This window comes from Ailuropoda melanoleuca, chromosome 9 (genome assembly GCF_002007445.2).
Source record: "Ailuropoda melanoleuca isolate Jingjing chromosome 9, ASM200744v2, whole genome shotgun sequence".
Classification (NCBI taxonomy): Eukaryota; Metazoa; Chordata; class Mammalia; order Carnivora; family Ursidae; genus Ailuropoda; species Ailuropoda melanoleuca.
Genome location: NC_048226.1, coordinates 73,301,122 through 73,317,542, shown reverse-complemented (window position 1 = coordinate 73,317,542; position 16,421 = coordinate 73,301,122). Strand labels below are relative to the sequence as shown.

Sequence of the window (16,421 nt, the reverse complement as noted above, 5' to 3'; positions counted from 1 at the left end):
ATTTGTTGATCTAGTTTCTTTTTTTTTTTTTTTTTAAAGATTTTATTTATTTATTTGACAGAGAGAGAGGGAACACAAGCAGGGGGAGTGGAAGAGGAAGAAGCAGGCTTCCCGCTGAGCAGGGAGCTGATGCTGGGGTGATCCCAGGACCCTGGGATCATGACCTGAGCCAAAGGCAGATGATTAAGCCACCCAGGTGCCCTTGCTGTTCTAGTTTCTAAATGTAAGCTTAAGAGTCTTTTCTTCTGCCTATCACTTAATATTACTATATCCCCAAAATTTATCTCAAGAATTATCTTTTCACTCAGTCTATAATCTCCAAGGGCATTTCATTCATAGGTTATGGCTTCAACATCTACCTGTATGTTGTTGATTTTAAAATCTTTTTAACAGAATGAAAAATTAACACCCCTCCCCATCAGCTAATTTCTCTTAACCAACCTAACTTTCCTATCTGCTGCTTCTCTTTTTTGTACATCACTCATATCAATGGATAATTTACCCAGTTGCTAAGTAAAACACCTAAACACTATATCCTTACTGCTTTCTGACAAGTAATAATGAAATTGTGTTAACACTAACTCCTAAATCTCTTTCAAATTCATGCTTCCCCTCCTCCCCCCATGCCTTCTTCTTGATCACCATTGCTACAATTCTTATTCAGGCCTCATCATTTTTTCTCTGGACTGTATAAAGTCTTGTTTATTTGTCTCCTGGTCTCTAGTTTTTTTTCTCCATCTAATTTTCAGAGATCTTTCTAAAGTGTAAACTTGATCGTGTCATTCCTCCACTCAAATTTTCTCAATTGCTCCTGTAAGATAAAAAAAAAAAAATCTAAATCTCTTGGCATTGCACATAATGAAAATTTCTATGGCATCAGTGCTAAGCACTCCCCATCAAAAAAGAAAATGACATAATCTAAAAATATCAAACGACTTGCACTTCTTCACAGGTCAACTGCCCTCTCACTTCCTCATTTTTTAAACTATGATGTTCTCTCTACTTGAATGCATCCTTTCATCATTACTATTACCACCACCACCACCACCCAAAACTACTAGCAGCATTTTTTACACATAAACCATAGTAGTAGGTTTAACCAAAAACTTCTTAGATATGAAAAGTAACTTGGTTAGTCAATAAATTCAAACTCAAATTTGTATTTAAGTATTTAATTTTATTTGGTATACACCACTATGACCTTATTGTAATTGAAATCCAATACAGGATTTTTTTTTTTTTTAATTATTAGTCAACTCCACAAAGACAATAATACTGCTGTGGAAGACCAAAGGGGAAAAAATGATATATTTATTTACAATTCTCTATATTGTAAACGTTTAATCTATATACTGTTACTAACTTATAATGAAAGCTTTACATAGACAAGGAAATGATGCCCACATTTCTATTCATATTCAGCAATAGCATATTAAATAGATCAGATTTTGTTTTCCATTAGCATTATGCTTTCTTTAGATAATTATCTAAACTTTCAAAAGATCTAAATATATTCAAGTCCTATACAACTAAAACTACTAAAGCCAACATATTTGGCTTATAATTTCCTTTTTAGAATAATTTAAAGTGCTATAAGCAACCTGGCAATCAACACTTTCTATAAGAACAAAACTACCTTTAAACATTAATTTACAAGATAATATACAATGTTTATCTGGAATAGCTGAAATTTCAGCACAAGGTCACTGTCACATGTATAACAGCAGGATTCTTTTTTTCTTTTTGCATAACATGAAGCTTTGAAATTAACTGATGAATGACCGCCACAATGGCATATTATTGGTTTCCTACAAAAGAGGATAAGAACTACTAGTATATTCTATCTTGTCTTTTTTTTTTTTTTGAGGTCACTCGACAGTAAGTTTGCATATTCAACAAGTCTACTGAGTTACAATATTGTTTACTATAATCATTGCCCTTTTATAACAGCAAATGCTAATGGTAGTTAGTAACATATACCACTCAAAAAAACACACTTTTTTTCCCTTTTGAACAGGAACCTATATTTTGGGAGTTGGTGTGCAACAAGGCTAAAACAACAGAACTATAAAACAGTATATCTGACACAATATGTTGAAGAAATATGCATCTGTTTCATAGTTTTTGTACTTATGATAATGCCCTGCTAAGCTACAAATACATAAATAGTATATTTTCTTGCTTGATATATTAAGTCCAGTAGAATCATCAAGTTCTCATTCTCCTTTGTATTTTATAACTTTATCAGATAATCCAATCATGAAAGCATATGCCCAAACCTGCAGATCATGTGCATTGTGGTCTATCACAACCAGAATTCTCTTCAAATTTCATTTTCATTAAAATGAAATTGAGAATACCTACAAAATTAATAAAGAGAATGCTGTAGTGTGAATTAAAATTAGAACTCAGTGGTTTATGAAATTTATGCAGTATTTTGGCATGTGTTTTTTCCTTCACAAGAATGACTAAGTTGAGCTTGTTTAAAAGTCACCTGTGCCAACCTCCAGATACCTCACAGCAGTATCTAGTCTTCATTCCCTCAATGCTCCAATTAGACTGCTCTAGTAAAACAATCAGTAGAGTTTTAAAAATAATAAACCGAAAGAGGTCAAAAAAAGAGCACCATCCTATTAGGAGACTCAGATAACATGGATCGTAGATGAGGTGGTCACTGTGATTTAAATGCTGCCAAAATTCTGACAAAACCCAAGCTGTTATACTGCATGGACCCACACCATGGTCTAAACCTAAAAAACCCTGGGACAGAAACATGATTTTAAAAATAAATTCCAAAATTATAGCTGTAAAAAATGGTGATACGATTAATTTTAAAGCACAAGTGACATGTTACATTGTATTGCTTCTTGAACTTTCCAAACAATGCTTGTCCATGTCAGGTTTGGGCCATTATCCTGCTAAGACAGAGAGCATTACATTTATTCAAAAGCCCAGATTTCAATGTCTTGAATAAAGAAATCTTCCTTCTTAGAAAGTGTATGATTCCCAAATGTTTTACAAGAATGGCTTCTTCCATGGTAGAGATCTCCATCAAGCCAAAGGGCAAATTCTCCTCTGCAATATAAAAGAAAAGTTTTAACAATAATCTCTTAATACTTATGCTCTAAGTTGTAAGATAAGTATTGCAGAGGTTGTAAAATAATAATTTAAATGAAACATTTCAATATTCAAAACTCTAAATTAATCCTCAATTTTTTTCAAACCCTTTCCTACTCCTTTCCACACTGGTACAAGGCAATTTTGTTTTGTTCACATTCCATTATAAAATCACTTATTACACAGATTAAGTAACAAAATGAATCCTCTAAAATTAACTTCACATAGAATTCTTTCGAGACAGATGCTGCTTTGTTATTCTTTGCCTGGTACTATGGGTTTCTCTTTGCTAAATGGTTAATATATTTGACATGAGTTAAATATTTAATATATTTAACATGAAAACTCCCTCTCATCTAACATTAACATGTGTGGTTAATGTAAAGGGTTCAATCTCCAATTAACAACTGAGGAAACGCTAGACTTCAGTTTGTTCAAGGTCCCATATGTAACGTGTTGAAACCAGAATCTAAATCAGGTCTAACTCCAAAGTCTATATTTAGTCCATCACATCATGATTTAGGTTTTGGGGTTCCTGTTTGGAATTCCGGAATATTAAGTCCGTGTACCTGTAGATTTCTGAGCCTGTACTCTCCTTCTCCAAAGACTGTAAACTTGTCTTAATTTGTTATCAAATGACCCAATGTTTAGTTTAGCTTGCTGCAGTCTTGTGGTATAATCAAAATCAAGTTCCAGCAGACATCTAACGACATTACGTATGTTATTTTCAAAGATTCAAGGCACCCTTAACAGTTTGAAATTATCAGCCGTTTGCTTGTGAGGCCTTCCTGGAGAGCTAACTGAATCACATGTAAAACTACCATGTGGGGTAGGGCTGAATGACTGCCTGCACCCCACCAATAAAAAAAAGGTACAACTGGAACATGTAAACATATGTGGATTCCAACAACTAAAAATAACATGTTTTTTTAGTTATCTGGTTATGTCCTTCAGAGAAGACTATAATAACCATGGTAATTTTTTAATCACTGAAATCATGTCTTCCAAACACCTATCTATACGGAAGTTGTAAGATAATTTGTTAGAATCACTCAGGATGATGAATATTCTTGCAGGCTAACAAGATTCTGCAGCCTGAATGAATTATTATATAGCCTCAGCTGTGGGAAACAAATAATACTTTTATAAGTTTGGGAATTATTTAGCATACTTTATGTCTGATCCTGGAGGACAGACAGAAATACCAAAAGAAGGAGTCAACATTTGCTAATAAGCACTATTTGAAAAGTCTAGGCTAGGAGGAAGTAGAGCAAACTACTTCCAAACACTGTAAAGACTGAATGAAGTTGGGATACCAGAATAAATTAACGAAAGTTCTCATAGTGCTTGCTATGCAGAAGAACCAAATCAAATTAATGACTGACACATACCACTAAAAATAAAGCAAATAAAACAAATTCTGGAAATCTGGGGGACGGGGTGTCACAAATTCTTTGTAGGAAAACAAATTTCTATTATTCTCTGGCATATCAATCCAAATAGTCTCCAGGGTAGAATAAAAACAAAACAACTGGATCTTTTTTATACATTGGGAGAAACAACATACCATTATGTTTTTTAAAAAATTTGAGAAGGTCTGAGGTATTAGTGTATTTCATTTTCAAATACCAAGAGTTGCTCTACTCTAAAAGATGGATTATAAATAAATTAATTAATAAATTAATAAAAGATGGGTTTTAATCAAAAGGGAATCAACAGCATTTTAAAATGAATAAATATTTTACCAATAGTTTCACATACTACACATAAACACCTTCTTGTGCTTATATATTTTCTTAGTCATAATATACAAATTAAGATTCTAATGTCAAAACTTTATTACATTTTATTACATATTTATTAAATTTTATTTATTACATATTACAAATATTACATTTGTGATAACTGATTTTATAAATAACACAGATGAATAGTTTCTTTAAAAATCTCACAGTAAAATGTTCAAGAGACTTACCCTCCACCACCAAAAGCTAGTGAATCCATGTCTCCTTTGATAAAAAACATATTATCTCCTGTCCACTTAAAGACCTACATAAATAAAAAGAAAGTTTTAAATATGTAGATGAAAATGGTCACTATACAGAGTTAGTTCTCCTAAACCCCAAGTACTTAACAAAGCCTAGAATGACAGTAAGAGGAATAATAACAAAAGACTGGGCAGAAGGGTCTAGTGCTTTGGGCTTCAGTATTTGTATGACTAAGTTGAAAAGCACACAACTTTCATTTCCAATTCCTCAAATCTTATTATCTCTTTATACATACTTCTCTTTTCTATGTATCTATCAAGAATTGGATGGTTAATGAAGTTGAAGAACGCAGAAAGATCAGTTAAAAAATTGATATAGATGCCATTAACTTTTATTTTAACATAACATAAATGTACACTAATTTGATAATACTTTGATACAAGGCCAAGGTCTTTTCTTTGGATACAGATTTGCCTATCATCATTCTTATATAAGCCCACTACATGTTTATGATTTCCAATTTCAATTTTTGCTGAAGAGCAGTGAGAACATAAAAACACTTAAGTCCAAGAGAAAAATTTCTAGATGTTCATAGTCTTAAATATTTTTTACTAACCTTCCATGGGAGTTTTACCTAAACCTAATACTATAGCAATTTCTAGCTCTACACCTCACGTTTATCAACTTTTTCCTAAGTGTTCATTATAGTTTTCAATAAAATAAACTTTAACACTCACTTTTTCATAATTACAGAACTTCTAATTAGTTACATTATCTGGTAGAAATGGCATAAAAAGATTTAACTATAAGCACAACTGATGCTTAAAAAATCTGTAACAGGGGCACCTAGGTGGTTGAATGGGTTAAGCCCCGACTCCTGGTTTCGGCTGAGGTCATGATCTCACGGGTGGTGCGATCCAGCCCCACATCAGGCTCCAGGCTCAGTGCGGAGTCTGCTGCTCTGCCTCTCTCTCCCTCTGCCCCCATCCCCGCCCTGCTCACACTTTGTCCTAAAATGAGTAAATAAATCTTTAAAAAAAAATCTGTGACAATTATAAACTTCCACTTAGCTGTAGGCATCGGTCATGCTTTATGAGGGAATGGAAAGCACTGGTTAATCTGGTGAGCCAGTTAAGCACAAGTTTGTTAAGAAATTGAGTGTGTTATCAAACCCTTCCTATTCTGCTCATTGTAGAAACTGTTTCTAAAGACTACTTTTTTAACCGTGTTGATTCCTTTTTTCAAGATTATAACTTCATCTCAGGAAAGGTTTCACACACTGAACTTTAATGTACCTAAGACGCTGCAATGGCAGGCAATGCAATGTTTTAAACAGTCAACATACTAAGATTCATGTACACCTTTACACTTTAGATCTTACTGGCATGGAATGTCATCAATTTAAGTGAACCAAGCCATAATAAAGAAAAAGAAGTCAGGTAATTAATTGATTTAAACCCAAATGATTTTTTAAGTTTTCAATACTTACATCATGCAACTTAGTCACTGGAAGTTTCTAAGAATTTCACATTGGCAATTCCGAACAGTAATAACGATATATACTCCTTACTGAGACCATGATGTATGTCTGGCACTATGCCAAGTGTTGTATATATAATTCTCATTTAATTTTTAAACAATCCTGTTACATTTTATGGATCCCATTCTATCCACAGGAAAGTTGAACCTCAAAATGTTCAAAAAGTGCTAAGTTACAGTTAGTAAAATGTTCAAAGACTAAGTTGAAAGAGATGTTAGTAAAAGAGATGAGAGTCAAACGCAAATGTATACGATTCCAAGGTGCATATTCTTTTCATTATGCCATCTCTTTATAAACTGAATATGGGAATAATTGTCCTTACCTCAAACTCTGGACAGAATGTAAAAACAAAGGTCTCTCCAGTACCATAAAAGCCATCACTCACTTTAAATGGCTCAGATGCTAATGCACCAAAAACCTAAGGATTAAAAAAAGGCATGTTCAATGACATGACTATTAATTTGCTTCATTAAGCATTACCTCATTATTTAAGTAAGATGCAAAAAAACTCAGAAATGTAATATAATTTTATCTACTTCTACTTAAAAAGGGAAACATGATCAGCTGTTACAAAATTTTCATTATTGTTTAGTCCAAAGCGTATCAGTTTCTCAATGGGAAATTTTTCCTAGGTTTGAAATCTAAAAGGATGCTTATTATAACAATTAAACTATCTTAAATTATAACAATTAACAATTTTCAGGAGAACGTATACACACAATGCATGTACAAAAAGGATAACACATTACAGTGGGATTACAGGATTTAGAAAAGCAAAAACCCTTCTGCATAGATAAACATTCTACTACTAAAAAGCTATATGTTCTTTTTGTCTTCATTAGACAATAAATTCCATGAGAGAAGGCCTCTGGTCTGAATTGCCTGGACCTGTAATGCTATGCTCTTATAAAGAACAAGATACACAACATAAATAACTTAAAGAATGAGTGAATAAGGAACTGGGACAAGTTATTTCAATGCTCTGCGTCTAAGTTTCCACAACATAAAATGGGAATGTAGAGAGTTTTATAGATGATTTCTATAGTCACTTTTACAGTCTTAATTTTTAAAATAGACCTTCTTATTGAAAGGTGTATGTTATATATCTATGTTTTATATAAATATAAAATTTGTGTGGAATTATCACAAAGCAAAGTCCCATTTAACAACTTCATTTAGACCAAGAAACAGAACATAATCAGCACTTCGGAAGCTGATGCCTTGTGCCACCTCTACATCACGACCCCCACTTGCCCAAGGGAAGCTAAATAGCCTGAACACCATAGATTTGTTTTGCCCCTTTATGAACTTTCCTTAAATGCAATTATAAGATAGTTACTCCTTAATGTCTGATTTTCAACTCAGTATTACGTTTGTGACGTGCATCTACGCTGTGGCATGTAGCAGGTGGTTCCTCATTTTCATGCTGCAATTACCTTTTACTGGGTGTATAACTTTGGGGAAGTTGATGAAATTCTTTGTCATAGTTAACTCTTCTTTAGAATAGTGATGATAACAGTATCAATCTCATAGGGCTTTGATGACTAAATAAGATAATGCGTATCAATGATTACCCAAATGTGTGGAAAAAGCACAACAAAGGTGTCAGTAGTAGTATTTTGCTTTGTAAATTAAAATTGCTATTTCATCCTCTCATTACTCTCCAATCCAAACTAATTGACCTAACTTGATGTTTCAGGAACAAACCAATATTTCTCTTGCTTACCTATGGTTTTGTTCTTTGTATCGTCCTCACACAATTATCTTTAACTTTAAAACTTTACCTCGGCTTCAAGACTATCAATTTTCACCCTGTCCATGAACTTCATTCTTACCTTGTCCAAACAGATATGAACACCCCTTTTGCTTTCCTAAGTTCTCACTACATCTGATATATTTTACTTGTTCCAGGTGATACAGGCATACTTAAATGTTCTTTTTTACCAGACTACAATCCCTTTAATGCTTCATGTTCATATCTATCCTCTGTAGCACTCAAAAATAACTTGTATATTAGAAGTACTCAATAAAATTATCAGTTAAACTTAATAAGAATGTAATGAAAATAATTTTTATCAAAAAATGTACTAAATGTTACTTTTACTGTAATCTCTTAAAGGGTAAGGTGTCTATGTAGTTATTTTTCATACCTGCCCATCACTGTCTTTAATCACCATCAGCACTGGGGTGTCTAAACCTGTCATTGTCCGATAAAGGGTCTTCAGGCTTGTGCCATGCTTCCCGGTGCCATAAACAAGAGTCCATGGATAGCCAATTGTTCTTGGTGGAAGATGTTTGGTAAGCTTTGAAAAATAAAATGTTAACCTTTTACTTGATAGCTTATTGTCAATGTGCAAGCTAGCAATGTCAGCTGAAATGTAACGGTACTTCATAAAATGTAGGCTACAAAAATAACAGGAGAAATTGTTCTCAAAGATACAGAGATGCTTGAAGAATAACTGTACATTTCTCAGCATGAAACAGTAATTGTCCACCAGGAACATGCCAAACAAAACATGGATTAGAAGAGAGACAAGAAATAGGGATTACTTACTGTTTTTACCCTCTGTATTGAATTAACAAAAATACCTGACTGGACTGTTAGCTTAATTATCAACAACCTCTCAAATAATGGGCCCTAGAAATTAAGCTTCAACATTTTATAGCTGTGTGACTTTGAGCAAGATACTAAACTTCTCTATGCCCCAATTTTTTCACTCATAAAATACGCACAATAATATCCAACTCTTAAAGGTGCTGTAAAAACTACATGAGATAATTACATAAAGCAAGTAACCAGTATACAGTAAGAATTAAAATTTTGGCTATTACAATGTCTCATCTAAATACCTATTGTTTATTTTAATGTCTGCTCCTAATATCTTCTATTACACTAGTTGCTATATTTTGTTTACTTTTATTCACAGGAAAAGAAGACTAATAGCAGTAACCCTGTTTCTTTAGTTTTGAAAACAACTGAAAAGAGGCTCTTTTACTCTTCCAGGCACATACTCAGAAATGCACATATCTGGGTATGTCATACCTTTTCAATTTGATCTGGCAGTAAGAGTTCACTGGGATCACTTAGGTTTGGTCGAAAAGATTCAGACTCCAGGTCTGCTTTCAATGGAGCAATCTGCTTTGAATTTACGTCTTCCCTTGTAGTAATCTAAAGAAGTAAACAGCAGCAGCATGTTAGTATAAAATTGCAACATGCATTAAACAATTTCTGCCTTTTGAGAGAAATAAAACTTTGTACCTTAAAAAAATGGGCTAAAACTTTAATTTAGGATTTTAGAAGGCCATCAAAAGATGCTCCATCTAATAACAAGAGTATATCCAATGTAAAAAAAGATTTTTTAACTATAAGCAGACACTTTGCTCAACCACTATATGACAGAAAGGTAACGATTAACACCCATATTTCTGTGTGAATGGAAAAGTCACATGCAAACTTTAATTTTCCTGTTGAAGGGCAAAAGAGAGCCAGGTAGCTACCTCGCTATTTATCTGTGCTACTTAAAATATGTGGGATTTTTTTTCATGGTAAACATAAAATTTGCCAAAAATAATTAAAAAAACTTTATGGGTGAGAAAATTTTAATTTAAAGAATGATCCAATAAAAAGTATAACTTTTCATCAGTATGTGTGCATATATAGATTTATTTGCTTCATTGAAAAATTACCATTACTTAGAAAATGCCTTATTTTTACTTTCGAAACACTTTAATAGAGCTGGACCACACAATAAATTTAAAAGTTAATTTTTTCATAACTTTATCTTAAAAATTAGATATTTGTGATGCATTAAAAAAGAATACATGCTTTTGCATGATGGAAATCATCTGATATTCTTAAAGTGATAAAAATGTCAATTAACTAAAAAACTCAGATACAATCTATTCTGTTGATACTTTTTCATATTTTATTATTAATAATTTTATAAAACACCATTATTAATTTTATTTTAATATATAAAATGCAGTAACATTAGGAAATAAAAGATATAAAACATAACTATTATTGATGAAACTTTGAAGTTGGAAAACAGAATTCTATTTGGAGCAGATAACTAAAATGCAGCAATGCACAGCGACCGATTCCATTAAGAATGAAATCTTGCTAAATTATTTTGTTCCTTTAACAGATTTCTTACCAAACCTAAACAGAATATATTTTCAACCAATACATGTTCTAGAACTGTATTGCTTTTTGATGAGAAGTTAAACTATATTAATTCTTTCACATCATCAGCATGTTTTACCCTTATTCTGATGATGTGAAAGGTTAAAAAAAAAAAAATCCAAGGCAGCATGAGAAGCATTAAAAGAAAAGTTCAGTAGTTCTAGCACAGCCATGACAGCATATCTCATTAAGAAGAGGAAAACACACAATACACAAAACTGAAAAATGAGTTCAATTGTATCACTTTGTTTCTAAAAAAAAATCACAAAGATTATTTCACGGAATTTTAAATAGTTTATCTAATTCTGATGTCTAGGGTATACTATTCCAAAGTATCTCTAATACCAACCAGGAATATCTCAAAAACAAAAGCAATTTATCTCATTAAAATATTTGATGTGGTGTTGATACAACTGAAACAACCTTAAAGAGAAAATATTTAAGTCTTGCTATTCATTAAAAGGTTTTCAATTGTCTGATAGTACTTCATCTTTCAGATCCTATTTAGTAAAGATTCAATCTCAAACCCAAAACATTCTTCCAATTTTAAAATTAAATGAACACTCCTCATTGACCTAAGAAACACACAGTACTGAGAAACAGTTCTACAGTGACAGAAAATTCCTCTGAATATTTTTAAAATGAAAAGATGACAGAAAAAATAATCCCAGAACTCTTCAAGGCAAAACTGTACTCTTGTAATACAAAAAGGAATTTTCTGATGGGTTTATTTTAGTGCTGCAGTCAAAACAAATCCTTTAAAAATGAGATTTGCCCTGACGAAAGACACTAAAAACAGGGAGTATTCAATCTCCGGAGGGGTTTAAACTACTGAATGGGGCACCTGGAGACGTCTGCAGAGTGTGCGTAGTTCTTCAGTATTTAGAGCATCGATCCTGCGGTGATACTCAGCCACTGATACTACCTGAATATGGAGACAGGAAGACAATAATTCCACTGACAGTTGAGAAAAAGAGCCAAAACAAAACAAAACAAAAAATGGAGAAATTTAAATGGAGAAAGAGAACTGTAATCAGGGTTTCTTTCCCCACTCCATGCTGAAAATCCAGGAGATACTGATATCAAGCTACAGTGAAATACACATGAATGAGTTTCAAACCGCTACATCCAACTGGCTCACAATATAAGGTTTATGAACTGCTTCATATAGCCAGAATTTGACTGAATAAACAGAATTACAGTTGCATAAAGGAAACACCACAGAAAACAACATGCTTTGCTAACATCAAAGATAACATCGAAAATCATAATGATGGGTATTTTACAAAGAAAAGATAGTTTCAACTTTCCCCTCCAAATCAGTTTAGCTCAAACATTATATCCTAACGGCAATGCTGGAAGAATTTCTTCTAGGCAAAGGTGAGAAACGTACCCATGCCATGTGATCTGTACCAGAAAAAAAGGGAGGGAGCAAGAATAAGAAATGAAGTACATTAAAAAACCTAAGATAGTAAGAACAATAAGCTCTAGAAAGTAAAAATAAGATTTTCAAAAGTGTTATCTAATCAACAGTACCTTCTCAGGCAAGTCTACTTCAGTCTTTCTACAGGACTCTTTCCAGTTTTTTTCTTTGTACTATTTTTTTTTTTTAAAGATTTTATTTATTTATTTGACAGAGACAGAGACAGCCAGCGAGAGAGGGAACACAAGCAGGGGGAGTGGGAGAGGAAGAAGCAGGCTCATAGCAGAGGAGCCTGATGTGGGGCTCGATCCCATAACGCCGGGATCACGCCCTGAGCCGAAGGCAGACGCTTAACCGCTGTGCCACCCAGACGCCCCTGTACTATTTCTTTATGGTTGGTACTGCAACAGTTATTTGTGACTAAAACTTAATGACTTTCCTACATTCTGAATTCCTAAGAAAAATTCTTTACCTTAATTGCCTAGACCAGTCTCTTACATAATGCAGCTGAAAGCCATATATGAAGAGGAACATTATTATAAAAAGTCCACAAAAACAGACAAGTTTCCTCAGGTTGATACAACAGCTACAGCTTTCTCAGATCATGACCTAATTCCTAAAACAGAAACCATAATATAGTGAACTCTGGTTGTGCCATAAATATGCGCTGACTCTCCTGAGCTACGACAGATTGTTTTTGTGATCCACGCAGCTGAACAACTGGCTCGGAAAGAGTTGACTTCTAAGCTAGGTTTTAAAAGGCTCCTGTTCTAGCCAACTAAAATAAATTAATGACCCATAAGCATCAGGGTAACTCTGATGAGTTATAGAAACCTGTTGAAAGCTAGGAAAGACATGAGAATAGTGAAAAGGACAGATTTCTGTTTTGTCATAATACTGACTTTTTACAAATCAACAATGCATACAATGTGACAGCTGACCCTACTTACAAAGAAACCTAAAATGGTTATGATCTCTAGAGTTCTACAGGAACAGATGGATCTGAGTTTGGGCCCTTCTTTATGTATTTCTCCATAAAACAATGGAAATAATAAGACCACATACAAAACACATTTTTTTTATGAAATAAAATGCACATATAAAGGATTGAGTAGAGTGTCCAGCACATAGTAAATGACAGCTACTATTACTAACATTACTTTTGCTTATCATTTTTCACCAAATTACCCTAAAGACTAAAGGGTAATGTCTGAAGAGCTTCCTTATTTATTTATTTATGGATATTAAAATATTTCAGTTTTGAGAGGTCAACTATCTTGTATACAATGACTCCTCTGAAATTAATTTTAAATTTCAGGATTAGATTAAAATATTAAAGGCCTTTCAATTAAGAACAAAAAAAATTTCAATAAAGATGAAAGAGAAATTAGATCCTAAAAATTAAAAAATCACAGCCTTGATTTTCTATGACCAACAAAAGAAATCTCCACAAAATATTAAATGGCCGGCTATGTCTTTGTTTTTCCCAGGGTATTCAATCTGATCAAGTCTCCTAGCCAAGAGTTTTCAAATTATATGACTTGTCTACTCCTCTGCATTCCTTCTATCCTTCTAGTTAACACTAATTTTATACTTATTTCTATTAAAGCTCCTTCTTTTACCATGTTAAAACACATTTCTTTGCTGGAAGTAAAATTAAATTATGCTCACAAAAGGAATCACTTACAAGCTAACCATATCAATATCACTGAGTAGAAGTTATCACTGAGGGAACCATGAACTGCCATCCGAAGTATAAGCTTATAACATTTGGTAAAGTCACAGTTTCTTTTTAATGTCATAAATCTACCTTTTCTCATTCATGTTTTTGTAAAAAACTGTATTTTGGGACTTATAAACTCATCACTTCCTCAATCCTGATATTTACTCAGGCTGTGATGAATAAAGATACAAAAAACTGTCAAAAGAGTCTGTGAATTAATAAAGAAAAAGAGTGTGAAATCAAATGAGTACAGAAACACACATTATCTTCTCAAAATAAATGAATAAAGGGATACAGATTCCTAGTATATATGATGGAAATGAATTAGTCTTAATTTTTATCACTTTGGTAAATCATACTCCATGTACAGAATTTATTTACCCCAAAGATTAAATGTAAGTAGAAAATGGACACATCTCTACAAAATGTCCTACACCATACTCCCAGAGCAGAGAGTTGAAGAAACTAAGACCTCAATTAAAAATATATTCACTGTCTTGCTAGAGTCATTTCTTGAGGAATAAAGTGGTTTGCATACATTGCCAAACCACTCCTGTAGGAACTAAGTACTATGACCTACTCTCTACAGAATTAAGTGCTACTCTCCAGCCTTTTCAGTCTTGACAAAGGACTCTCACACAGAGAAAGTGTTTTCCTAAGCATTTATTTTCACAGAATACAAATGTAGGGGTAGGATTAAATACACCCATCTCTATTACAAAGGGACTAACATCAACAACCAGTACAGAACAAAAGCTAAAGCTAGAGAAAATGTAGTTTCTGTCAGTCCCATGAGTAAGAACATGTTCTGCTAGACATAAAGACCAATACTATGGTCTAATAGTCCTCCTTCCAGGATGTTGGGTATTTCCCCAAGATTACCCCCAAAACAATAAAACCTCCCTTCCCCCCAACTTCCGTCTGATAGATAGCTGTGAATGTGCCATTTTTATCCCTTACTTATTCCTTACTTTTGTTCCTTAGTAAAGGGAAATGGAGTAGAAAGACGAATATTACCTAATCAATGCCGTTTATACCTACTTTGGTACCCAAAAATATGTTTAACAAGGAGGAAATCAAAGTTGTTGTTAACAAAAAGGCCTACAACAGCATCCTTGAAATCATGTAACCTTCTGTTCTATACATACACAACAATGTCTTTATTACAAAATAAGACCTGGATTATGTTAAAACTTTGCTCCTTTTTACCCTAAACTACTGCTTTCAAAAATAACACTTCATGGGACTGTAATAAATAAGGTATAAAAGAAGCAAACAGAGAATCATAAATTAGCCAAAAAACAGAAGAGAGGGGAAAAAAGATGCAATCCACAGTGAACTGAAAGTAGAACCTATTATCAAAGTTTTGATTTCAATAAATTTATATTTACAATTACTTCCTCTTATGTCTATTTGCAGGTGACTCAGATTTTCATGAGAAGTCAGGTATATTCACTGTTCTTTTCGTCAAAAAGAAACCTGTTAACCACTCAAAACCATTCAATTATACTGTGTGTATGCTGCTTTGGCTTTTTGGAACAATAAATTTAAGAAGTGAATCTCAAAAGGGGAATAATTTTATTTTCTCCATAGTATGACGAAAAGAATATTCATTAATCTTGAAATATATAAATCCACTATTACAGCTGGAGACTTCAAAGCTCCTCTATCAGTAATTTACAAATCCATCAGGCAGAAAAGCAGTAAGAATACAGTCGAATGGAAAAAAACACCTCAATTAACTGGATCTAATTGAAATGTATAGACTACTCATCCAACAACAACAGAATACACATTCTTCTCAAACTCACATGGAACATTCATTAAGATAGACCACATTCTAGTTCAAAAAACATACCTTAACAAATAGGTATCATAAAAAGTATGCTCTCAGACCACAATAGAATTAACTAGAAACTATAACAGAGAAATAGTGGGAAATCCCCAAATACTTTTCAGCAACACATTTCTAATTAATACAAAGTGAAAAAAAAAAAGTCCTGGGAGAAATTTTAAATGTTTTGAACTAGATTAAAAAAAATTCCAAAGTACTGAAATTTGGGGATACAGCAAAGACAGGAATTAGAGGAAAATTTATAGCATGGAATGCATATATGCATATATAAGAAAAGCAAAGATCAAAAAGCAATAATCTAAGCTTTCATCTTAGGAAACCAGAAAAAGAACAAAGTAAATCTGAAGCAGAAGAAAACAAATAAAAAAAAATTAGAGCAGAAATCAATGAGATTGAAAACAAAATCAATAGAGAAAAATCAATGAAACAAAAAGCCAGTTCTTTGAAAAGGTCAATAAATTGATAAACCCCTAGCCAAGCTAACTAAAAGAATTATGTCAGAAATGAAGAGGGGCCATCACTGTTGATCCCATGGACATTAAAAGAACAAAGGAATATTATAAATGACTCAATATCCACAACTTTGATA

At 33.0% G+C, this 16,421-nt stretch overlaps 1 protein-coding gene across 5 annotated transcripts in view; it reads right to left on the bottom strand.

The window, feature by feature from the left end:
* Positions 1-1,156: 1,156 nt before the first annotated feature.
* The window catches only part of OXR1 (oxidation resistance 1), a 433,201-nt gene continuing 417,936 nt past the window's right edge, over positions 1,157-16,421 (bottom strand). For 3 of the 5 annotated variants that reach the window (XM_034668471.1, XM_034668473.1, XM_011233850.3), the window contains 6 exons: positions 11,676-11,756; positions 9,689-9,814; positions 8,796-8,948; positions 6,968-7,063; positions 5,093-5,166; positions 1,157-3,075 (listed from right to left, as the gene is read on the bottom strand). In XM_034668471.1, the coding sequence (XP_034524362.1) occupies positions 2,940-3,075; positions 5,093-5,166; positions 6,968-7,063; positions 8,796-8,948; positions 9,689-9,814; positions 11,676-11,756 (666 nt within the window). In that variant the 3' untranslated portion in view covers positions 1,157-2,939. The remainder of the gene's footprint in view (positions 3,076-5,092; positions 5,167-6,967; positions 7,064-8,795; positions 8,949-9,688; positions 9,815-11,675; positions 11,757-16,421) is intronic. The other 2 variants (XM_034668472.1, XM_011233851.3) reach the window with 1 other exon arrangement.